The sequence below is a fragment of the Carcharhinus amblyrhynchos genome, chromosome 33 (genome assembly GCF_965287045.1).
Source record: "Carcharhinus amblyrhynchos chromosome 33, sCarAmb.v2.hapA, whole genome shotgun sequence".
NCBI classification, from domain to species: Eukaryota; Metazoa; Chordata; class Chondrichthyes; order Carcharhiniformes; family Carcharhinidae; genus Carcharhinus; species Carcharhinus amblyrhynchos.
Window position 1 is genome coordinate 1,596,676 of NC_137356.1, and position 24,001 is coordinate 1,620,676.

Sequence of the window (24,001 nt, forward strand, 5' to 3'; positions counted from 1 at the left end):
TCACCATGAAGCCAAAGCATGTAATTTGCACAGCACCTAAAGGGGGAGGATGATGAGGCAGAGGTCATGGCACATGTTGGTATCAATGACATAGATAGAAAGGTCTTGCATTAGACATTCAGGGAGTTGAGCAGTAGATTAAAAATCAGGACTGCTCCGGTTGTAATCTCTGGATTACTCCTAGTGTCATGTGCCAGTGAGCATAAATAGGAGAAGAGCACAGATGAATGAGGAGCAGCATGCTAGCACAGTATTTAGCACTGATGTCTCTCAGCACCAGGAACCGGGTTCAATTCCAGCCTTGGGTGACTGTGTGGACTTTGCACGTTCTCCATGTGTCTACACAGGTTTCCTCCCGCAGTCCAAAGATGTGCTGTTAGGTGGATTTGTGGGGAGCAACATGGGATTACAGGAATAGGACCTGATGGAATGCTCTGTTGGGAGATCACTGTAGACCCACTGGGCCAAATGGTCTCTAGGTATTCTATGAATGCGTGGCTTAAGAGTTGCTGCACAAGGAAAGACTTTAGTTCCTGGATCACTGAGACTGTCCAGGAAAGGTGGGATCTATATAAGCAGGATAGTCTGCATCTGAACCAGAGTGGAACTAACATCCTTGCGGGCAAGTTTGTTAGTGCTGTTGGGCCACTGTTTAAAAATAAGGGGTCGACCATTTAAGACAGATGAGGGGGTGAAATTTCTCTCTAGGGTTGAGACACTTTAGAATTCCCTTCCTCAAAAGGTCGATGAGGCAGAGTCTTTAAATAACATCCAGGCAGAAATGAACACGTTCCTGATGAGCAAGCAAGGAGTGTGAAGGTTTCCAGGGGCAGGTGGGAATGTGAAATCAAGGTTTGAATTAGCTGTGATCTTATTGAAGGTGGAGCATGCTGGAGGGGCTGAATGGCCTACTGCTCTTAATACGGGTGTTTATGTGCTTTCCTGATTGCTGGGTCGCTTCAAGCTGTTAAATCTCTCAGCATGGTATGGCTGACCTGTGAGAATGGATATCCTTCATGGAATCTTCATTCTGGGTCTTTCTGACACAGTGTGTGCATTACACTGAGTGTGCTCACTCTGTGCATTAGTTGTTGCTGAATTTTGACTTTTATGGCTGCAACTTTTATATACCTAAAAATGAACTATTCTCTATTGGAATGTGATAAACAAATGCTATGCCACTCTTCCCGGGGAGCTGTCTTGCTTTGCTGCATTGAAAGGATTGAGGTTACTTGGGTTCTGCTACAAGTACAGACTTTAACGACAGAATGTTCCATTCTTCTCCGCAGGAATACATCCAGAAACTAATGCCCCCCCTCATTCAGAAATGGAACGAGTTGAAGGATGAGGATAAGGATCTCTTCCCTCTGCTGGAGGTGAGTGTCCATTGGGCAGTATGATACCCCAGTGGACAGACGTGGTGGTGTTGTACATGAAGATCAGTGGGTTTCATGTTCTGTCTCTGAAGCCACCGAAAAGCACAGAGTTTCAGTTCGTAGAATCCTTGGGCTTCACAACACAGGAGGATGTTTAGTTCCTTGGGCCTGAGACCCTCTTTGTTAGTGCTCTCCATCTAATTCCTCTCCTCAGCTAACAAAAGTACATCCTTGTTGAATGTTTATCCCTCTCCCTTTTGAGGTTATGGATGTGCTTCTTGTTGGTGACACGCTTCTGTTGCAAACTTTCCCCTTATTTCCTCCTGTTCTTAATAGATGTGGGGATGCCAGTGTTGGACTGGGGTGGGCACAGTAAAATCTCACAACGTCAAGTTAAAGTCCAACAGGTTTATTTGGTATCACAAGCTTTCGGAGCACTGTGCCTTCATCAGGTAAATTAATTGCCCTAGTTACCAACTTGCCAACCAATGGGAAATGCTTGTGTTCCTGTCACCTGAATAGAGCCCCCTGCCCTCCGGGATATTGAAGCGTTGCCTGGCCCTGCTCAGGCCATCCTGACAGGACTCCACAGAGTTCTGGTCTCCAGCCTAGACAAAGGGATAATTAGAGAGTGCAGCACTATCGTAGAAGATTCAACAGATTGGGGCTTTTTTAAAAAGTGGAGAAGGTTTAGGCTAAGACACCTGGCAGAGATCTTCGAAATTCTAAATAGGGTGGAGAAAATCCTAAGCAGAGATTATAAATGCAAAATCAAATACTACGGATGCTGCAGATCTGGGATAAAGATCATAACCATCACTCTCATTTTATTCAGATAGTATCTGTAAGTAATTCTGCTACTGACAACTCCTTTAGACCAATCTTTTGTCTTATTACCATCCCCTATTATTGAACCTTGCTGCTTTCCCACCCTGTCAGGTTCTCTCCTTTTTGTTCTCCTCACCACTTGCCCTGCCTTTCTGCTTGCTTAAATCCTTATCCGTCTCTACCCTTTTCCAGTTCTGACAATAAGCCATCAGTCTGAAACATTAACTGTTTCTCTCTCTCCATACACACTGCCTTCAATGGAAAGATATAGTCTGAAAAAGGAGAATAGAAAGATGAGCTAAAACGGTGCAATGAGATTGATAGACTGGAGGGAGATTTGTGTGGAGTATTGTCCCTTGCAAACTATGGGCTGTATATTAAATGGAATTAATATTCATGTTATTTATTACAATGTGGGTGCAGTCTTTCGTGCTGCCTAAAGTGGTGCATTTTGTCTGTGATACTCAGCCTCAAAGCAGCCACAATTCCTAGTATAATCCTTGGTCAGTGCTGATTTTGGGGATGTCTCTGGGCTTGAAGAGAGCACTAGCTGTATTTCCTACTCCCAATCAATGTCCAGAAACCCACATTTGAAAAGTATATATGGAAGACTTCATGAGTACAACATTGCATTTATAATAATATCCCCTCATACACTTGCTTTTATGACTTGGCAGTGGATTCCAACCCACAGTTAACAGCACAGGAAACAAGTAGATAATTCAGTATGTGTTTTTGGGTGGTGAAGAGGTTTCCTGGATACTCGCTATAGAGAGTGTGCCCGATTATTTCGCTTGCTTCTACTGCTCTTGTGGTTGAAGCTTCTATACGCTTGTCTGAACTTAAGAAATAGGAGCAGGAGTAGGCCATCTAGCCCTTTGAGCCTGCTCCGCCATTCAATAAGATCATGGCTGATCTGAAGTGGCTCACTTTCACTTTCCCGCTTTCTCCCCATAATCCTGAATTCCCTTGCCTACCAAAAACCTATCTACCCGTGTCTTAAATATATTTAGCGAGGCAGCCTCCACCACTTCAACGGGCAGAGAATTCCAGAGATTCACCACTCTTTGAGTGAAGAAGTTCCTCCTTTAACTCCATTCTAAACTGCACACCCCCCCCCCCCCTCCCCCCCCTTGAGGCTGTGCCCTCTAGTCCTGCTGTCCTTTCTGAGCGGGAAAAATCTCTAACTCTACCCTATCCATCCCCTTCATTATCTTACACGCCTCTATAAGATCCCCCCTCATCCTTCTAAACTCTGAGTACAGACCCAGTCTATTCAGCCTCTCTTCATAGTCCAACCCCCTCATCTCCGGACCATAGTCTGAACCATAGCCAATACAAATGGTTTTGTTACAAGTGTAGTTACCTTGATGCCTGTTGCTTATTGCTCTAAACTGATTGCCTCTCATTTGTGGCATCAGTATTCATTGTTCTTTCTTCTCCCTTAGTGCCTCTCTTCAGTGGCCACTGCTCTGCAGAGTGGCTTTCTCCCCTACTGTGAACCTGTCTATCAGCGCTGTGTAACCCTTGTTCAGAAGACACTCGCCCAGGCCATGGTAAGCTCTTTTGACTGGTGTTTGAATCAAAAGAAAGTGCACAGTGAAGTATGATTGTGGGAGTTTACTACTTCTCATCCAAAGCATTTTCACAGATTTAGTAAAAATGTGCATCTTGGCAAAATACACACTGCCTCTAGCTGTTGTGGTGGATGAGCTAATGTGAACTGAAATAGTCCGAATCCCATGGTCTTGTCTTCAGCCTCTTTTGATTTTAATGTAGATTTGCTAGAGTGTTTCATCAATAGAAGGTTTGAAAATGGGAGGGGTGGGCCATGGGGTGGAGTTATTGGGCATTTAATCAGCTGAGGAGGATCAGAGGTGTGTGCTAACTGAACTGTGAGCTTCTATTTTTATTCAGTGTTACAAACAGTTTAAGAACATAAGAAATAGGAGCAGGAGTAGGCCATCTAGCCCTTCGAGCCTGACCCGCCATTCAATAAGATCATGGCTGATCTGTCGTGGCTCAGTTCCACTTTCCCGCCCTCTCCCCATAACCCTTAATCCCCTCTCTTATCAAAAACCCATCAACCCACGTCTTAAAAATATTTAGCGAGGCAGCCTCCACCACTTCAACGGGCAGAGAATTCCAGAGATTCTCCACCCTTTGAGTGAAGAAGTTCCTCCTCAACTCCGTTCTAAACCGCCCCCCCTTTATCCTGAGGCTGTGCCCCCTAGTCCTACTGTCTTTTTTGAGCAGGAAGAGTCTCTCCACCTCTATCCTGTCCATCCCATTCATCATCTTATACGTCTCAATGAGATCTCCCCTCATTCTTCTAAACTCTAACGAGTACAAGCCTAGTTTATTCAGCCTCTCCTCATAGCTCAACCCCCTCAACTCCGGTATCAGCCTAGTAAACCTCCTCTGCACTCCCTCCAAGGCCAAAATATCTTTGCGCAGGTGCAGCGCCCAAAACTGCACACAGTACTCCAGCTGCGGCCTCACCAATGCCCTATACAGCTGCAGCAAGACCTCCCTACTTTTATATTCAATCCCCCTCACTATGAAGGCCAGCATCCCATTCGCCTTCCTGACCACATGCTGCACCTGCAAGCTGGGTTTTTGCGACTCATGCACAAGGACCCCAAGGTCCCTCTGCACCGTCGCCTGCTGCAGTTTTTCGCCACATAAGTAATAGTCCTTCCTACCATTATTCCTACCAAAGTGGACCACCTCACACTTGCCAACATTAAATTCCATTTGCCATTTCCTGGCCCATTCGCCCAGCGTATCTAGATCCTTCTGCAGACTCTCCACACCCTCCGCACAATTTGCCGTTCCCCCAATCTTGGTGTCATCAGCAAATTTCGACACTCTACACTCGGTTCCCTCCTCCAGATCATCTATATAAATGGTAAAAAGCTGAGGCCCCAGCACCAACCCCTGGGGCACTCCACTAGTCACCATCCGCCAATCCGAATAGCACCCATTGACCCCCAGTTTAATTCCTCCTGTGTATGGATGGTGTTCATAGAATTACAACAAGCTCGTGGCACAGAAAGAGGCCATTTAGCCCATCCTGTCTATGCCAAAAATCAAGCCAGCCAGCCCAATGCTGCTGTCTGGAATTTGGTCTGTACCCTGTAGGTTACAGCACTGGAAGTGCAATCCAGACACCTTGTAAACAAGTTGAAGGTTTCTGCTCCAATATCCTTTCTAGACCCCCTCGACCCACCGGGTGAAAAACCTTGATCTCACCCCCACCTCATTCTAATCTTCTATCAATCATTTTGAATCTATGCCTTTTAGTCACTGACCTCTTTTCCCACCCTCTCTCTCTCCTGCCCTTTTAGTTTTGTATATTTTGACCCAATCTCCCCACATCCTCCTTGGACCAGAGGAGGCTAACCCCAATCTCTCCAATCTTTCCTCATCACTGAAATTTTCCAGTCTTAGCAACATCCTCGTCACTCTCCTTTGTACCTTCTCGAATGCAATTCGATCCTTTTTATAATGTGACGACCAGAACTGCACACAGTATTTAAATTCTGACCAAACGAATGTTTTATGTAGTTTCAGTATAACCTCCCTTCTCTTATATTTGTGTCTTGTTATAAAACAAAAGGATTCCAGGTGCTGTCATAGCCATCTTACTGATCTGCCCTGTGTCCTTCAGGGATCTGTAGACGTTCACTGCCTCTACATCTCTCAGTATCCTGCCATTTATTGTGTAATCCTTTGCCTTGTTTGACCTCCACAAGTAAATCACCATAAGATGTAGGAATGCAAGTAGGCCATTCAGCCCTTTGAGTTTGCTTCACCGCCATTTATTGCAATTCTGATTGATCTAATGTGATCCTCAACTCCATTTTGTGATTGTGGTAACAAGACTTGGCCAAAAAGATTCTGTTGAATGAATCCTGTTCCATCCATTCCTTTCACATTTCTGTTAGAAGTTTGTAGTGAGACGTGGAGTGCTATTAGAACATAGAACACTACAGCACAAACAGGCCCTTCGGCCCATGAGTTGCGCCGATCACATCAACACCTATCTATAACCCCCAATCCCATAAAACCCCATATACTCATCCAGAAGTCTTTTAAAAGACCCCAGCAAGTTCGCCTCCACCACCACTGACGGCAGCCGATTCCATTCACTCACCACCCTCTGAGTGAAAAGCTTACCCCTAACATCACTTCTGTACTTTCCTCCCTGCACCTTAAACCTGTGTCCTCTCATAGCGACCATTTCAACCCGGGGAAATAGCCTCTGAGAATCCACCTATTCCTCTCAACATTTTATAAACCTCTATCAGGTCGCCTCTCAACCTACGTCTCTCCAGGGAAAAGAGACCCAGTTCCCTTAACCTAACTTCATAAGGCATGCCTCCCAGTCCAGGCAACATCCTTGTAAATCTCCTCTGTACCCTTTCAATAGCTTCTACGTCTTTCCTATAGTGAGGCGACCAGAACTGCGCACAGTACTCCAAATGAGGCCTGACAAGGGTCTTATAAAGTTGCAGCATTACCTCCCGACTCCTAAACTCGATCCCTCGATTAATGAAGGCCAGTGCACCATACACCTTCTTGACCACCTCTTCCACCTGCGAGGCCGATTTAAGAGTCCTGTGGACCCGGACCCCAAGATCCTTCTGCTCCTCAACACTACCAAGACTCCTGCCCTTGATGGTGTACTCGTTCATCCCGTTGGTTCTGCCAAAATGGACGACTACGCATTTATCCGCGTTGAAGTCCATCTGCCGCTTCTCCGCCCAGTCCTGCATCCTATTTATGTCCTGCGGCAACTTTTGCCATCCTTCCAGACCATCCACAACACCACCAACCTTCGTGTCATCAGCGAACATAGAACATTACATTTTGAACATAGAACATTACAGCGCAGTACAGGCCCTTCGGCCCTCGATGGTTTCACAGGTTGGTGCAACAATCTAAAACCCATCTAACCTACACTATTCCAATATCGTCCATACGTTTATCCAATGACCATTTAAATGCCCTTAATGTTGTGTGGAAGCGTAAGAAGCCACTATGCTGCAGGAGCCATGATTGCACCAGGACCTCCATTGGGGCCGGGCCTGGCCTGGCTGGAGCCACCCTGTACCATCCACTGGTTTGATGAGGACGGTGACTTTTGTGCACCTCAAACCCAACAGCTAATGCTGTCCCTTGTGTGTTAAGACTCCATGATGTGCTTTGCAGAATTGTAAACTGTTAGTCACTGAGTGTTTTTTGCTTGGATTTTTCCAGATGTATAACACGCAGCCAGACCAGTATGAAGCTCCAGACAAGGACTTTATGATTGTAGCACTGGATCTATTGAGTGGCCTGGCAGAGGGGCTGGGTGGTCACGTGGAACAGCTGGTGGCACGGAGCAACATCATGACCCTGCTTTTCCAGTGTATGCAGGTGAGCGGAAAGGAAACTGACACTTGCATATCTCCGTTTAGTGAGCTTGGTGATTCATAGGCTGTGCAGTCACTGACATGTACTGAAAGCACAGTGACCAATTGTCACACAGCAAGGTTCAGGTAAAAGCTAACTTTCAGTGTTGGTGTAACTCTGGAAGATCTGAATCTAAATACATCTAAACCTTTGAACTTCTTAATCCAGAGCACCTTGCTGTGAACCTTTAGTCCATGTGGCTAGAGGAGGGTTACGATGAAGTGTATGTACTTCATAGAAACCCTACCGTACAGAAAGTGGCCATCTGGCCCATCAAGTCTGCACCAACCACAATCCCACCCAGGCCATATCCCCACATCCCAACATACTCGCTAATCTCTCTAACCTACGCACCTCAGAACATTAAGGGGCGATTTTTAGCATGGCCAATCAACCTAACCTGCACATCTTTGGACTGTGGGAGGAAACCAGGCCACCCAGAGGAAACCCACGCAGACACAGGGAGAATGTGCAAACTCCACAAAGACAGTGACACAAGCCGGGAATCGAACCAAGGTCCCTGGAGCTGTGAAGCTGCAGTGTTAACCACTGTGCTACCGTGCCGCCCATATTGTTGTGAAGGAGCGTGAACTTACAGCACCCTATCTGTCCTGTATGAACAGTACTGAGTAATTAAACAGTCTGCAGGACCCTGCTCTTCCAGTAATGATGTGATATCTTTTTCTAACCACCCAACGCGGCAGCTTTGATTCAACATCATGTCTGTGTTACAGTGCCTTCCTCAATACTGAGCTGACTTATGTGCAAGCAGTGCTTGAAATGAGAATGCTATCATCAATACTCTAAATGATGGACTTTTGTCTGAGGCTGCACTGGGTGAATAAATCACCTGGTGGCTGGGGGAATATATTACCTGACGCAGGCCCTGATCGTGACTGAACTGTTCAATACCACACAGCCTCAGCCTGTCTCATAATCCAGCCTGAGGAGTGTCCCTGTAACCTGGGCGATAGTGCTCGGGGTGGGGGTTGCCCCTGTAACCTGGGCGCTGGTATTCAGGCAGATTGTCCCCGTGACCCAGGCGCTGGTCCGGAGCGGGGGGGTCACAGGGAATCGGTGTCCCCATAACCCGGTTGTGCTGCTCCATTTAAGTAGATACTAGAGAGTGAAAGGCAGATCCTGTTGATAAGGGAATCCAGGCTTGTCGAGTGAGGTGAGAGTGCTGGAAGGTTGATGCAGTGATGCTTTGATTGTTACATGATGGGATTTTGTGACCTGTGCTGTCCGCTCTCTCTCTCTCCGTCGCTCTCTGTGTAGGATACAATGCCTGAGGTTCGGCAAAGTTCATTTGCACTTTTGGGTGATCTCACCAAAGCCTGTTTCCAGCACGTGAAGCCATGTATAGGTGAGTGGAGTGGGTGTTGGACACTAGGGCCTTGCTGTATTGTTAAAATTATTATTTTTATTGTTGCGGGTCAAGCCTCACTCCTGTAACTGGCAAGGAGGCGGGGGTGAGAATTTGTGGGGAATCTCTCTGGTGTTTGGAAGCCATGGGTAATGTATTACTCCCTCTGACTGTTTATATATTCATACTGACCAATCCAGAGATCCTTCAATATTCTTTACCTGGCCTCAGATACCTGCTGCCCCTCTGCCCTGTGACTGGCAGCCAGCTGGGCAGCAGGAATAGTGGCTATCCCTAACCATTGATGTTGCTAAGTTGTCTGTGTCCTGAGGAACTATTTCAATCTGAAGCCTTGCTCCAGGTACTAAACTGGCTTACAGGGATAGAGCCTGGGTGGGATTGTCGTTGGTGCAGGCTCAATGGACTGAATGGCCTCCTGCTGCACTATAGGGTTTCTATGATTTCTTTGATGTCAAATCCAGGCTCCAGGTCACCTGCAGAGGGTGGGTGGGATTTGTAAAGTGGGCCCAGGGCTGAGACATTTCCTTGTTGTTACCGGATTTTAACTCCATTTCTCTTTCTTTCTTTCTTTCTTCCTTCCCTCCTTCCCCCACCTTCTAGCTGAGTTCATGCCAATCTTGGGAACCAACCTGAACCCTGAGTTTATTTCTGTGTGCAATAATGCCACCTGGGCAATTGGAGAAATCTGCATGCAGATGGGTGAGTTATTGCTTCAGGTAAAGTCTGACGAGGGAGGACAGTGATGGAGCATTTACTGATTCCTTGTTATTCACTGTGTGGAGATATGATCTTTCTTGCTATGCTCTGAACCTCATAGAGCAGAATCCAACTGCTATTGCCCTTGGCCTGTGCTGTAATGCTAACTTCACTTGAAGCTACAATTGCCTAACCTTGACCTTGGAGTTTGCACGCATGATAGTTTTATTTATGAACTAGAATCCTGCCCAGTGATTGGCTCCATGAGCAGATTAACCAGAGATTTGAGGTCATTCCCATCACGCAGTCACTGAGTAAACAATGGGAACTGAGTGGGATAATCCCATAGATCCAAGCTGATGTCCTCGTGATCCCTGTACCTTTGGAACTTTCTGAGTATGAAGTTGGTCTGGTGGTGTGCAACGTAAAGGCCTTTGATTCAGTAACCTGGAAGAACATCACGCGCATGAAACTTTAAACTGAATGCACAGAGGAACCTCAGCAGCTGAAAAAAAAATGTACTAAATTCACTTTGCTGTTAGGTTGCTGCTGTAGTGATATTTGGATTACTGAGCTCACTAAGAGTTAAAGGGCAGATGGAGTGTTAAGTTTGAACTTGGGGTTACCATTGAGCAGTAACTGAACTGGACTAGTCATATAAACAAAGACAGGGAATGCTGGAATATCTCAGCAGGTCTGACAGCCTGTGTGAGTGAATAGAGCTAACATTTCAATACTCGATAACCCTTCATCAGAGGCACATAAATACTGAGGCTTCAGGAGCAGGTCTGACACCGGGAATTCTGCAGCAGTAACTTGCTTCCTGACTCCCCAAAACACGCTCTCTGTCTACAAAGTGCAAGTTAGGAGTGTGTTTGAATACTCACCCTCCTTGCCTGGATGAATGTGGATGTTAAGGAAGAGGATGTGTTAGAACTTTTAAATTCTATCAAGATAGACAAGTTGCCGGGACCGGATGGGATGTACCCCAGGTTACTGTGGGAGGTGAGGGAAGTGATTGCAGAGCCCCTGGCAATGATCTTTGCATAGTCAATGGAGACGGGAGAGGTTTTGGAGGATTGCGGATGTGGTTCCTATTTTCAAGAAAGGGAACAGGGATAGCCTGGGAAATTACTAACCAGTGAGTCTGACCTCAGTGGTTGGTAAGTTGATGGAGAGGCTTCTGAGGGACAAGATTTATGAGCATTTAGAGAAGTTTAGAATGATCAGAAATAGTCAACGTGGTTTTGTCAAGGGCAGGTGGTGCCTTACGAGCCTAGTTGAGTTCTTTGAGAATGTGACTGAACACATTGACGAAGGAAGAGTGGTAGACGTAATTTACATGGACTTCAGCAAGGCGTTTGATAAGGTCCCCCATGCAAGACTTCTTGAGAAGGTGAGAGGGCATGGGATCCAGGGGGCTTTGGCCTTGTGGATCCAGAACTGGCTTGCCTGCAGAAGGCAGAGAGTGGTTGTGGATGGGTCTTTTTCTGCATGGAGATCAGTCACCAGTGGAGTGCCCCAGGGATCTGTTCTAGGAACCTTACTGTTTGTCATTTTCGTAAATGACCTGGATGAGGAAGTGGAGGGATGGGTTAGTAAGCTCGCCGACAATACGAAGGTTGGTGATGTTGTGGATGGTCTGGAGGGATGTCAGAAGTTGCAGCGGGATGTAGATAGGATGCAAGACTGGGCGGAGAAGTGGCAGATGGTCTTCAACGCAGATAAATGTGTAGTGGTCCATTTTGGCAGGACCAATGGGATGAAGGAATACAATATCAAGGGTAGGAGTCTTAGCTGTGTTGAAGAGCAGAAGGATCTTGGGGTCCGGGTCCATAGGACTCTTAAATCGGCCTCGCAGGTGGAGGATGTGGTCAAGAAGGCATATGGTGTACTGGCCTTCATGAATCGAGGGATTGAATTTAGGAGTCAGGAGGTAATGCTGCAACTTTATAAGACCCTTGTCAGACCCCACTTGGAGTACTGTGCGCAGTTCTGGTCGCCTCACTATAGGAAGGACGTGGAAGCTATTGAAAGGATTCAGAGGAGATCTACAAGGATGTTGCCTGGATTGGGAGGCGTGCCTTATTAAGATAGGTTGAGGGAGCTGGGACTCTTCTCCCTGGAGAGACGAAGGTTGAGAGGCGACCTGATAGCGGTTTATAAGATGTTGAGAGGAATAGATAGGGTGGATTCTCAGAGGCTATTTCCCAGGGCTGAAATGGTCGCTACGAGAGGACACCGATTTAAGGTGCAGGGAAGCAAGTACAGAGGAGATGTTAGGGGTAAGTTTTTCACTCAGGGTGGTGAGTGAATGGAATCGACTGCCGTCGGTGGTGGTGGAGGCAAACTTGCTGGGGTCTTTTAAAAGACTTCTGGATGAGTATATGGGATCTAATGGGATTGGGGGTTATCGATCGGTCTATGGCTTAGTAGGTATAGAAGTGATCGGCGCAACTTGTGGGCCAAAGGGCCTGTTTGTGCTGTAGTGTTCTATGTTCTGTGTTAATGTAGCTCCACTAGGATGTTCTCAGCACAATCCAGGACACAGCAGGCTGCTTGATTAGAAATATTGATTCCCTCCATCACTGATGCACAGTGGCAGCTGTGTGTACCATCTACAAGATGCAGTGCAGCAACTCAACAATCCTCCTTAGGTCGAACCTTCCAATCCCACAGTCGCTAGCATCTAGAAGGACATGGACATTAGGTGTATGGAGACATTGCCATCTACAAATTCCCCTCACCATCCTGACATGGAAATAGATCTCCATTTCTTCACTATTGCTGGGTCAGAAGTTTGGCACTCACTGCTGAGCTACACATGTATCCTGCAACACATGAACTGCAATGTCTCACCACCAACTCCAGGACAATTGAGAATGGGCAGCAAATGCTGGTCTAGGTAGTAATATTGACGTCCCAAGAACATTAAAATAATGAAGAAGGGATATTTGATTACACTCTTGTGAAACATTTTGGTGTCTTTTAGCATGTTAAAGATAACATTAAGCATGTAAAAGATAACATTAAGCATGTAATTGCTGAATATCAGTGGAGGTTGAATCTGACTCTTCTGTACTGGTAGGTGCTGAGATGCAACCGTATGTGTCACTGGTTCTGAATAACTTGGTGGAGATCATCAACAGACCAAACACTCCCAAGACTCTACTCGAGAACACTGGTAAGTTAGAAGCTGATGTACACATCTCTGGTGTCCTGGGCTTGAGGTCAAAAGTGAGCGTGTTGATATAAAAGCTGCTGAAATGATTTTCCTGAGTAGCTGACCCAGTAAAAGCTGTGTCTGAGTGCAGCGCAGGTTGGGAAATAACTACCATCATTGAGCTACAGCCAGCAGCTTTGGAATGAGACGTGCATTAGTCTGATTCTGTCGACAGTGTGGGCATTGGGTACTTGATACATCTACACCACATCTGGGGCAGCATGGCAGTCCAGTGGTTACCACTGATGCCTCACATCGCCAGGGATCCCGGTTGATTCCTGGCTTGCGTCATTGTGTGTGCGAAGTTTGCCCGTTCTCCCCATGTCTGCATGGGTTTCCTGTGGTTGCTCTGGTTTCTTCCCACAGTCCCAAAGAAGTGCAGGTTAGGTGTATTGGCCATGCCAAATTCTCCCTCGGTGTACCCGAACAGGTGCCAGAGTATGGCAACTAGGGGATTTTCACAGTAACTTCATTGCAGTGTTAATGTAAGCCCACTTGTGACACTAATAAATAAGCGTTAAGATGGTAGTGATGCTCCAGGGCATTCTGCAGCAGCTTGGAGATAGCTGCCTTTTGCCCTCACTCCCTAATCCTGGGACAAGTGTAATGTACCTTTGTGGTTTCTCAGGGTTGTTTTTGGAGAGTCTGTGGCTGTAAACACCAGATGTAATCCACAGGACAGGGCATTAGTGCATTTATCAATTGGGCAGGTGGGTTAGGGTGGTGACTATGGCACTCTGCCACACTGATGTGATGACTAGAAAATGCAGACGTTTGAACTCTGAACTAAAGGATGTGGAACATTTCTATTCTGAGCGTGTTGACTGTGGGAGAAGCTGTAAATAATGATGTTTATGCTGTTGGTTAATTTTCCTGTCTCTCCTCCCTTCAGCTATTACCATTGGCCGTCTCGGCTATGTATGTCCCCAGGAAGTTGCACCCATGCTACAGCAGTTCATCAGACCGTGGTGAGTGTTCATTTCCTGTTCATTCCTTCTTCCGTTTTAACGTTTACAGCCCAGAGCCAAAGAATGGGCTCTCTGACCTCATTTGTGAACTGATCACTCTGATGCTCAGGCCAGCCTGGGGCACTAATGTGTATCAGCTTCACAGAGAGCCAGTACGGCTGAAAGACACTCCCATTTTACTACTTCCAGATTCTGAGTGTGCTTTTGTAATTCCCAGGTGCACATCTTTGCGAAATATTCGTGATAATGAGGAGAAGGATTCTGCATTCCGAGGGATCTGTATGATGATTGGTGTGAATCCTGGGGGTGTGGTGCAGGTAAGGGTTTGATTTTTTTGTCTGAAATGTCACTGTGCTCGGTCAGTGTTGAGTTGGCTGATCTCAGATGAGTGATTGTGATTTGGGCCCACTTGTTTAAAGAGGAGAACGTCAGGCAGAGCTCCTGCTTATGACCACAATCTAATACCTCCTGCAAAGTATCCACATTGGATGAATACAGAATTGACCTCATCAGGAATGGCTCATGCTGCCACTTGGGCTCACATAAATGACTGTGGGTCAGGAATCTGGGATTGGAGCCCAGAGTCAGCATAGGCATGTGGGAAGAGGCAGAGTTCTGATGGAGTTAATGTGCAGTGTTACTCCAGTTGCTTTGCCTTTAGTCCATTTGCAGGTTCGTGTTTTAGGCAGCTTCTGTACATAACTGGGCCTTGTATCATGGAATCCCTGCAGAAGGAGGCCATTCAGCCCACCAAGCCTGCACCAGCTCTTACCCCGTAACCCCACATATTTTATCCTGAAAATCCCCCTAAACTGTATATCCTAGGCATGGCCAATCCACCTAACCTGCACATCTTTCAGACTGGGAGGAAACCCATGCAGACACAGGAAGAATGTGCAAGCTCCACCCAGACAGTGACCCAAGACTGGAATTGAACCTGGGTCCCTGGCGATGAGGCAGCAGCGCTAACCACTAAATGTGCTGGATGGGCAGCACTGTACAAGTTAACAGATTAAAACAGAACTTTTGTTTCTTGTAGGACTTCATCTTCTTTTGTGATGCTGTTGCTTCGTGGGTGAGCCCAAAGGACGACCTGCGTGACATGTTTTACAAGGTAGGTGTTCATTCTGTGAAATCTTTCCTGCATCTCGCCCTCGCTCCCTAATCCTGGGACAAGTGTAGTGTACCTTTGTGGTTTCTCGGGGTTGTTTTTGGAGAGTCTGTGGCTGTAAATACCAGATGTAATCCACAGGACAGGGCATTAGTGCATTTATCAATTGGGCAGGTGGGTTAGGGTGGTGACTATGGCACTCTGCCACACTGATGTGATGACTAGAAAATGCAGACATTTGAACTCTGAACTAAAGGATATTGAACATTTCTATTCTGAGCGTGTTGACTGTGGGAGAAGCTGTAACTAATAATGTTTATGCTGTTGGTTAATGTTCCTGTCTCCCAATTGACCAATCTGTTGTTTCACTTGGTCACTGCAGCTGCTTCCTCCCTGTTGAACTGTGAAGGGTTGCTCCTGACTGGTGGGACGTACAGCACGATGATAATATGTTCCAAGTAACCAGTGAGGAACTCGTTTGCCCCTTCGTTCTTACTATTATAGATGTGGTGGAAAAAGATTGACAAAAATGAACATGGGGCCCCTTACTGTCAGAAACCGGAGAATTCATAACGGGGAATAAAGAAATGGCTGAGGAATTTAAATTCACACTTTGCTTCAGTCTTCACAAACTAAGACATTATAATAATGTGCCATAAGTGCTGAGAGAAACATGTTTTAGTGAGGAGCTGAAGGAAATCCGCATTGATAGAGAAATGGATTTGGAGAAATTGATGGGATTGAAGGTGGATAAATCTCCAGATCCTGATAATCTTCATTCCAGAATACTTAAGGAAGGGGTGCTGGAAATAGTAGATCTATTGGTGGTTGTTTTCCAAAATTCTTTGGACTCTGGACTGGTTCCTACAGATTGGAGATTAGCTAACTTAAGCCCACTATTCAAAAAGAGAAAACCGGGAACTAAAGCCCAGTGAGCCTAACGTCAGTACCGGGGAAGTTGCTAGTGTCCATTATCAAAGATTTTGTGGCTCTGCATTTGGAAGGCAGTGATATAATCGGACAAAGTCAGCATGGGTTTACAAAGGGGAAATCGTGCTTGACAAATCTATTGGAACTTTCTGAGGATGTAACTTCGAGTTCCCCAAGGAGAACCAGTGATTTATTTAGACTTTCAGAAGGCTTTCGACAAGGTCTCACATAACAGATGACTGTAAAGTTAAAGTGCGTGGGATTGCAAGTAATGTCTCGAGATGGATAGAAAGCTGGTTAGCAGATAGGAAGCAAAGAGTTGACATAAATGGTCTTTTCTGATTAGCAGACAGTGATTAGTGGGATTTCGCAGGTATCTGTGCTGGAACCCCGACTGTTCACATTATATACTAATGATTTGGAAGGGAGAACTGAATGTATTATCTCCAAATTTTACAGATGATACAAAGTTGGGTGGGAGGGTGAGCTGTGAGAAGGATGCAGAGATGCTTCAGCGTGATTTGGACAGGCTGAGTGTGTGGGTGCCTGCATGGCAGATGCAGTATAATGTGGATAAGTGTGAGGTTATCCACTTTGGTAGTAATAACAGAAAGCCAGATTATTACTTGAATGGGTGTAAATTGAGAGAGGTAGATATTCGACAAGACCTTGGATTCCTCGTCTATCAGTCACTGAAAGTAAGCGCTCAGGCAGAAAAGGCAGCAAATGGTATGTTGGCCTTCGTAGCGTGACGATTTGAGTATAGTGATAGGGATGCTTTGCAGCAATTGTATAGAGCATTGATGAGGCCACACCTGGAGTATTGTGTGCAGTATTGGTGTCCTTATCTGAGGAAGGATGTCCTTGATGTAGAGGGAGTGCAGCAAAGGTTTACCAAGCTGATCCCTGGGATGGCAGATCTGTCATATGAGGAGAGACTACGTCAATTAGGATTACATTCATTGCAGTTTAGAAGAGTGAGAGGAGATCTCATAGAAACTTATAAAATTCTAACAGGGTTTGATTGGGAACATTCTTTCTGAATCTACCCCATGATAGGGGAGTCCAGAACCAGGGGTCATGGTTTGAGGATAAGGGGTAAACCTTTTAGAACAGAGGTGAGGAAAAATTTATTCACCCAGAGGGTGGTGAATGTGTGGAATTCACTCCCACAGAATGTAGTTGAGATCGCAATGGTGTCTGATTTCAAGAAGAAATTAGTTATAGCTCTTGGGGCTAAAGGGATCAAGGAATATGGGGGGAAGGGGGGAAATCAGGATATTGAATTTGATGATCAGAATGAATGGCGGAGCAGGCTCGAAGAACTGAACGGCTGCCTCCTGCTTCTAGTTTCTATGTTTAATGATCTAATCTCTGGATTGGGGAGCTTTAACTCATATCACTGTTTCAGTGTTTATCTTGGATCAGTCTGGTATGGCATGCCTTTGGGGTTCTGGGTCTCTGGGGTGCTCCTGATCTGGATGTGTCTGTTGACAACACCCAATCTTTCCCCTCTGCTCCACTGCCTCTGTGATCCTCCCACATGGAGGATTGAATCAGCTGGAATGCTCTCCAGTGAAACATGGAGAAAACTGAAGTTATTGTCATTATTACCAAATGTTTCGTGGCCATTCCATCCCACTGTTTGTATCCTTTTGTGGTCTCTTTTAACTGGAGCTGAGCTTCCCCACATCCTCACAACCAAGATCAACTGTTTCCACCTCTGTTTGTTGTTCATTTCTGGCCCCACCTCTGCCTTCTGCTGAATCCCTTCATCTTCTGTGTCCTCCCCAACTCTTCTTAAGTTGCTATTTAAATGTTTGGTCATCTGTCCTCGTGTCCTCATCTTTGGCACCATTTTAATATATTTAATTACACTGTGGTGAAATGCGCAAGGATATTTCACTACATCGGAGACTGTTGTATAAATACAGTGGTGTGTAAATCCTAGCAGATAAGTCCCTTCCAACATGAATGTGATTAGTGATCCAGCTGCTGAAGGACTAATTTACACATACGCCGCTCATGCAGCACAGACAATTGAAACGGGTGGCTTATAGTGTGTAGGTTACTGTGACGTTTTACCCCACTTCTGAATGTGTGCTACTTGCTGCAATTAAAGCCATGGGGAAAACGGGGAGTGTTAATGACTCTTCTTGTCTTGATGCAGTTGTGTTATCAACAAAAAAGTTCACAATGAATGATGAGGCTACATCAAGACCGAGTCACTACTTCCTAATTACGATCAGTGTTTGTCTTGTCTTGCAGATCCTGCATGGCTTTAAGGAACAGGTTGGTGAGGAGAACTGGCAACAGTTTTCAGAACAGTTCCCACCGCTTCTGAAGGAGCGACTGTCTGCGTTCTATGGCGTATAGCTGAAATTAAGGGACACAATGTCAGGTGGGTATCCTGAGGTGGGGTAGGTATAGCTTGGGGTTTAACCTGAGGAGTGCAGTTAGCCATTCCTCCAACATCTCCCTGACCTGGCTGTCTTGGATTTAGTAGTGTTGTTAGAAGCTGTCTCATCTCCTGGTGGCTGATTCCCAGCCTCTGCTTCAGAATGAAAATCCGAGCCTTTTCTCGAGGGGATTTGAAATGGTTGGGAGGTTGGGAAGTCCATTCTCTTCCAGCACTGAATAGAATCCTGATGCCTGCACTGGTCTGTCCTGGCAGACTGTACTGGTGGGCAGAGATTCTTGGCGCTGCTTAAGGTCTGTTTTGGGGGAATGGAGAGGAATTTAAAGCTGATTCATTGACCATTAGGGTCCTTGTGATTTTTGATGTTATTTATTAAGTCCTGATGTGTCTGGATTAATACTAAAGCCTGTCTCTCTCTCTCTCTCTCTCTCTCTCTCTCGTCAGGTTTCTGTTGCTGGGAGGGCTACTGGGAAATCATCCACATCAAAGAGTTGCACTGCCCTGTCATTGGGGGGTTAGGGTGGAGTTGGTGGGACTAAAAACACGCCCCCTTTCTCCGAAAACATCGGGGGAAAAACAGCCTCTAAACCAGAGCAAACTGGATTAATTCGGCAGCAAGATCTGGTACACCCTCTTTCTGAAGAGGGAATCTGCCACAACACATGGGACATTCCAAAATCCCAAGGGTCAAATCTCTCAGTTGGACAACTCGGGAGGGGGCAAAGTGTGGGAAATTTAGGAAAATAAATTAAAATATAGGCAAGCGTAGTGAGGAATTCCACAAGATTAAAATAAAATCAGCTAGATTCAAACGGCCTTGTCCATCCAAATTTGGGACATTACAAGTCTGATGCTTGTGCCGTGGTTTAAGAGTAGAAGTTTTTAAAATTAAAAAGCAAACAAACTTTTTTTAACACATTAAAACTAGAAAGCATACCGAGCTTTGTACTGTCGCATAGATACCCCCAGCAGTCGTCAAAAAGAGAGTCACTGTTTAAAGCTAGACTGCATGGAGGTGAGCTGTAATAGTCTAGTGATCTCTGAATAGAACGTGATGAGTGGTAATGTGTGTGTGTAGATCAAGGCTTCACTATCTTTTCCGATTGGGTTGTAAAGGATCGTCCGATGTGGACTGACACTCAGCCTTCCGCTCCCCTCGAGAGGCCGGATGTGGGTAGGAGAGGCTGGTGTGCAAGCCTGTATCTTGATACTGTAATGAAGCATGTCTGTACTGTCATGCTGTGGTAATACCCTGTCAAACAATCAACTCATTGGGTTTGTTTTTTGTGATAATGTGCTGCTGCATTCTCTTGTCGTCTTATCCTTAAAACAAAAGTGTAAACTAAAATGGCAAGTGTTCAAAGAGAAAAACACAAACCTTTTCTAAAAAGACACTTGGTTGCACTTGTGACCTTTTTTAAAGATATTAATAATTAGCTCCGTGTAACTGAACAATTTGACCCGTGTGTCTCATTGGATACTGGTGAAGTGTTGACCTTTGACTGGACAGACCTAGGAACTGAACAGTCTGTACTGGGGGGGTGGGAGAGGCACAACTGTTGACTAGCTCGTAAGGACAGCGGGGAATTGGTGCTAGACAGAGCAGGGGTCCGGGGCTGGGAGGGGAGGTGTGATCAGGGAGGTATATTTACTGTAGCATCTCACTTTTTAGTCAGTGCATTGCTGAGATTTCATGTTCCCAGATTAAACCCTTCTAATTAGAATTTTTGGCAATGATTGGTGTCAAATGCAGTGATTTCATGTTGGAAGTGCCCACCTGCTCTTTAAAACAGAAGGATCCAGATAGTCCCCTGATGTTTTGATCACCGCTCTGGCAACTTGCCCTGATTTGAAAAGCTGCAGCCTGAGGGGTAGGCCTGAAGCTGATGGACACAGCCTGGTGTAATAGCCCTGAGAACCAGTCATGGAATGATATTGGCTACAAACAGCTTATGGTGATATGTCTCTCTGCTTTCTCTGTCGCACACCATTCATCAACAATGTTACCTTGCTGTCCAGTTTGTGATTATTGAAATAGTTTCAATCCATATTCCAGTGTACCTGTACAATTCCTCACCAATGTTCTGAAAAGATTTCAGCTCCCTGACTCACTGCACCATCTTTTCTCTCCATTCTGGTCACCACTGATCAATTCTGGGAGATCCATAGTGTCTCCTTTGCTTGTGTGAGATTTGACGGTGTGTACTGCTTAACCGTGAGGGCTTTTTACCTGAACCCTGTGCTATCTGTGACATGCACGTGCTCTCTATTGGGGTCTGCAACAGTATCCAGGATTGGGACAGATCAGACAGAGGAACTCTGACAGAATTGTCACAAGTTAATCATTCATCCTGGGCTAATGCACTAGGGGAGGAGGTCCTTTCTCAGCGCATGGTTATGTAACAATTCCTGCATGTACTAATTTTAACCAGCGCCTTTTGTCCTTGCTACGAATATTTTTGACAAAATCTTCTTAACTATTTTTAACAATTGAGTGAGAAATTGGACTTGGTTTGACTTGGTTGAGTGCTGCATGACTCTTCCATTATTTACTGAGTTGCCTGGAGATGGAGAATGCCCGCTCCTCTCATGCTATCTGTAAAAGCAGAGGTTTCTGCCACTCATATCCAGCAGCAGTCTAGTTGTGTTTTTAATGAGTGCTGGTGTTGGAGGGTGTAGGAGCTGTCATGGAGCCACAGAGCTGTGTGTAGAGCATTGTCACTGGTGCATTTTCACAACATTGGCTGAGCTTATAGATCATGTTGACGCTTCAGTATGCGAAAGGGCTTGATGTTGACAGGATGGAGCTTGCTCCTAGTCGCATGCTGTTATGTAGTGAATGAGGAGGAACATTGGGCTGCTCCTGTTAACCATCCAGTCCCAATTCTCTCTGCATGCAGCATGCTGACTGAATCTTCTGTTTCCTTGCCTTTTTATCTCTGAAGAATGGGAATTTCATCCTTGTGTTTTTATTTAATCTTGAGGGACCTTCAACTCTGTTCTTTTTGGTTGACATGATGGGTTTGAACTTCCTACAAACATTCCAGAAGGACCACTTTCCCCAAGCATTGAATAGAATCACAGCACTGGGATGTCATATAGAGTAGTCCAGGAATGGCTGGTGCTGACATCTGTCTGTTGTAACAGATCCTGGAACTGCCCTTGGAGGAATCCTGCAGCAATGCCACTGGGCTGGAGTCACAGGAAGCAGCTGGGGTTGACTGGGATGTTGTGGACAGTTGATGGGTCTGGAATTTCCTATGGAAGAAAAGTGAAACTGTGATATCCTTATCTGTCCCAACGTGACATAATCTTTTTCTGAACAGTGGGAAATGTCCTTGTTTTGTTTTGGTTCCAAGGAACCCTGGCGAATTCTGTGCTTGATGCTCCTGCAGTCAGTCGATTGTGTGTTTGTCAGTCTATTAATTTATTAATGTTTGTGTTCAGCTGATAGCTGTGGCCCCTCACAGCAGCATTGAAGTGAGAGTGAGACATTGAAGATGAATGAATCTGTTCAAGCGTTCAGAGTGCTCCTCTGCTTGACTCCTGGAAGCAACTAGTTGGATTAATCTGGTGGTACTTTGGGGCTGTGAGATTAGCCACTCCTGGGCTGTGAGCATTGCATGTGCAATATGGTGCTTAAATATCATTTGTAGAAATAAACTGCATTGTATCGTCTGCAAATGTAACCTGAGTATATTCTGGCAGATGAGATGAGGGACGGAGGGAGGTAGTTTATGGGCTGAGACAGATCGGGCTGAATATTTGAGGTTTTAGTTGCCTCCATCCTGTCTCCGTTCACTGCCACTTCCATGGAAGAGAAGAGAAATCAAAAGCCTTTAGGTTCTGGATTGCGGGGGAGGGGGAGGGTTGGGGCACTGCTGCTGCAAACACAGAAGGTGGGCCCTTTTCCCCTGTGTCCGTGGGGGTGGTGAGGGCCATAACTGACAACGACAAACCATGTCCCCAGGAGGCTGGGAAATTGTGATACATTCCATTGCATCATTTTGATCTCTTTATTCAAAGTCGTTGAAAAATCTTGTCCATCTCCCTGCCTTGTTTTTGTCTCTCCTAACCATCTCTCTCTCTCTCGCCCTGTTCCTCACCTGTGTCTCCCTCTCTTGCCCTTCCTTCCATCCTTCTCCGATACCCTCCCCCTGTTGCTCCATTTGTCCTCCTCCCTCTTGCACTCCCCCCACCCCCCCTGCCCCCAGATGATTTCCCCATCTCTTGCCCCCTCTTTCCTTCTCACTCCCCTGTTTTGGCAAGCCTTGTGTCTTGGGTTTGTCTAGATCAGATGATGTGATGGCCTTTCGTACCTGTGTTCTATCTCTCCCTTGCTGTGAACCGTTTTATGTTCTGGGAAGTGGGGGTTGTCACTGTTGGTGTCTGTAACATTAATCACAGTGGCTTATAAGAAATGGTTTAACTTTTTTTTAAATATATCCTGTCAATGGTAAATTAAAGTCCTCTGTTTACCCAGACAACTAAAACTAACCACCTTTTAATTCTTGTTTGTTTTGGTATATTTGTGGGACTGATTTTACAAAATGGATTATGTGTAGGAGGAATACAGTCACATTCAACTGTGGATGTGGCTTCAGGCAAAGGGAGTATCTGGGAAGTTACAGCCTTGTGCTGTGCCCTTTGCCATTCCCCACTGACTGTTCTGTTCACTTCCTTGTCTGTATTTAATTGGTAATTCCGAGTGCCCATACTGGGAAAAATCCAAGCATTGGGCTTGGTCCAAACACAGCATTCCTTCTGTAAAACCACTGTCCTTGATCCTGGGAAGATGCCAAATGGTAATAGGGTGCAGCATCGAGACGAAATCATTGTTTAAACCCATAGTTGTCAGGAGATGGGGAGAGACTAGGGAAAAACCAGTCTGCACAATGCAGCCACTGCCCCTGCCTGTTTACAGGCAAGTTTACAAAGGTGTCTCTTCAGGCAAGTTTTCACCACATTAGCTGGGGACAGTGAGCGGAGAGGCAGGTAGGGGATGGAGTAAGCAGAGTGGGAGCTGGTAGGGGACGGAGTGAATTGAGGGGGGCGGTCTTCACATTTTTATGGATGCTGAGGGGCTGTAATGATTCAGAGAGTGACCTGTTTCTAAGATGCTGTCATTACTGAGCTGATTCTTTCTCTCCCTCTCCCTCTCCCTCTTTCTTTCCCTCCCTCCCTCTCCCTCTCCTTCTCTTGTAGCAGTGTTGTGCTGTTGTTCCTTTTTATTTTAAGTTGTATATTTGTAAATGTGCAGTGTGTTTCCTGTAATGCGATCAGTGGAATGCCGGCCGCTTGCATCTTTTGCTCAACCGAGATTCATTTCTCATTTTATGTATAAATTTGCTTTACTTTTCTTTATGGACTAAAATTGGTTTCTCGTGACTCTAGTTTCTATCTGTCTTGGTGTTTTTATTCCTGTTGTATGATGAAAGATAATTATCTCAACATTGTTTGGGATGTGGTTGATCTTTTCCTGCTTTGTCTGGGCTCTGCTGGGAAGGGGAGGCCACGTGTGAAATCTGCTGGAGCTCACGGGGATCCAAGCCTTCAAAGCTGCAACTCTTTTTCGCTGCAGAGATGCTGCCTGTTCTGATCTG

At 45.8% G+C, this 24,001-nt stretch overlaps 1 protein-coding gene across 2 annotated transcripts in view; it reads left to right on the forward strand.

The window, feature by feature from the left end:
- LOC145361053 (transportin-2) overlaps positions 1-23,791 on the forward strand; it is a 50,207-nt gene extending 26,416 nt beyond the window's left edge. For both annotated transcript variants that reach the window (XM_080216612.1, XM_080216611.1), the window contains exons 14-24: positions 1,290-1,376; positions 3,653-3,760; positions 7,470-7,628; positions 8,943-9,030; positions 9,652-9,750; positions 12,836-12,931; positions 13,863-13,938; positions 14,156-14,255; positions 14,978-15,052; positions 18,248-18,380; positions 18,843-23,791. In XM_080216612.1, the coding sequence (XP_080072738.1) occupies positions 1,290-1,376; positions 3,653-3,760; positions 7,470-7,628; positions 8,943-9,030; positions 9,652-9,750; positions 12,836-12,931; positions 13,863-13,938; positions 14,156-14,255; positions 14,978-15,052; positions 18,248-18,355 (996 nt within the window). In that variant the 3' untranslated portion in view covers positions 18,356-18,380; positions 18,843-23,791. The remainder of the gene's footprint in view (positions 1-1,289; positions 1,377-3,652; positions 3,761-7,469; positions 7,629-8,942; positions 9,031-9,651; positions 9,751-12,835; positions 12,932-13,862; positions 13,939-14,155; positions 14,256-14,977; positions 15,053-18,247; positions 18,381-18,842) is intronic.
- The last annotated feature ends 210 nt before the right edge of the window (positions 23,792-24,001 follow it).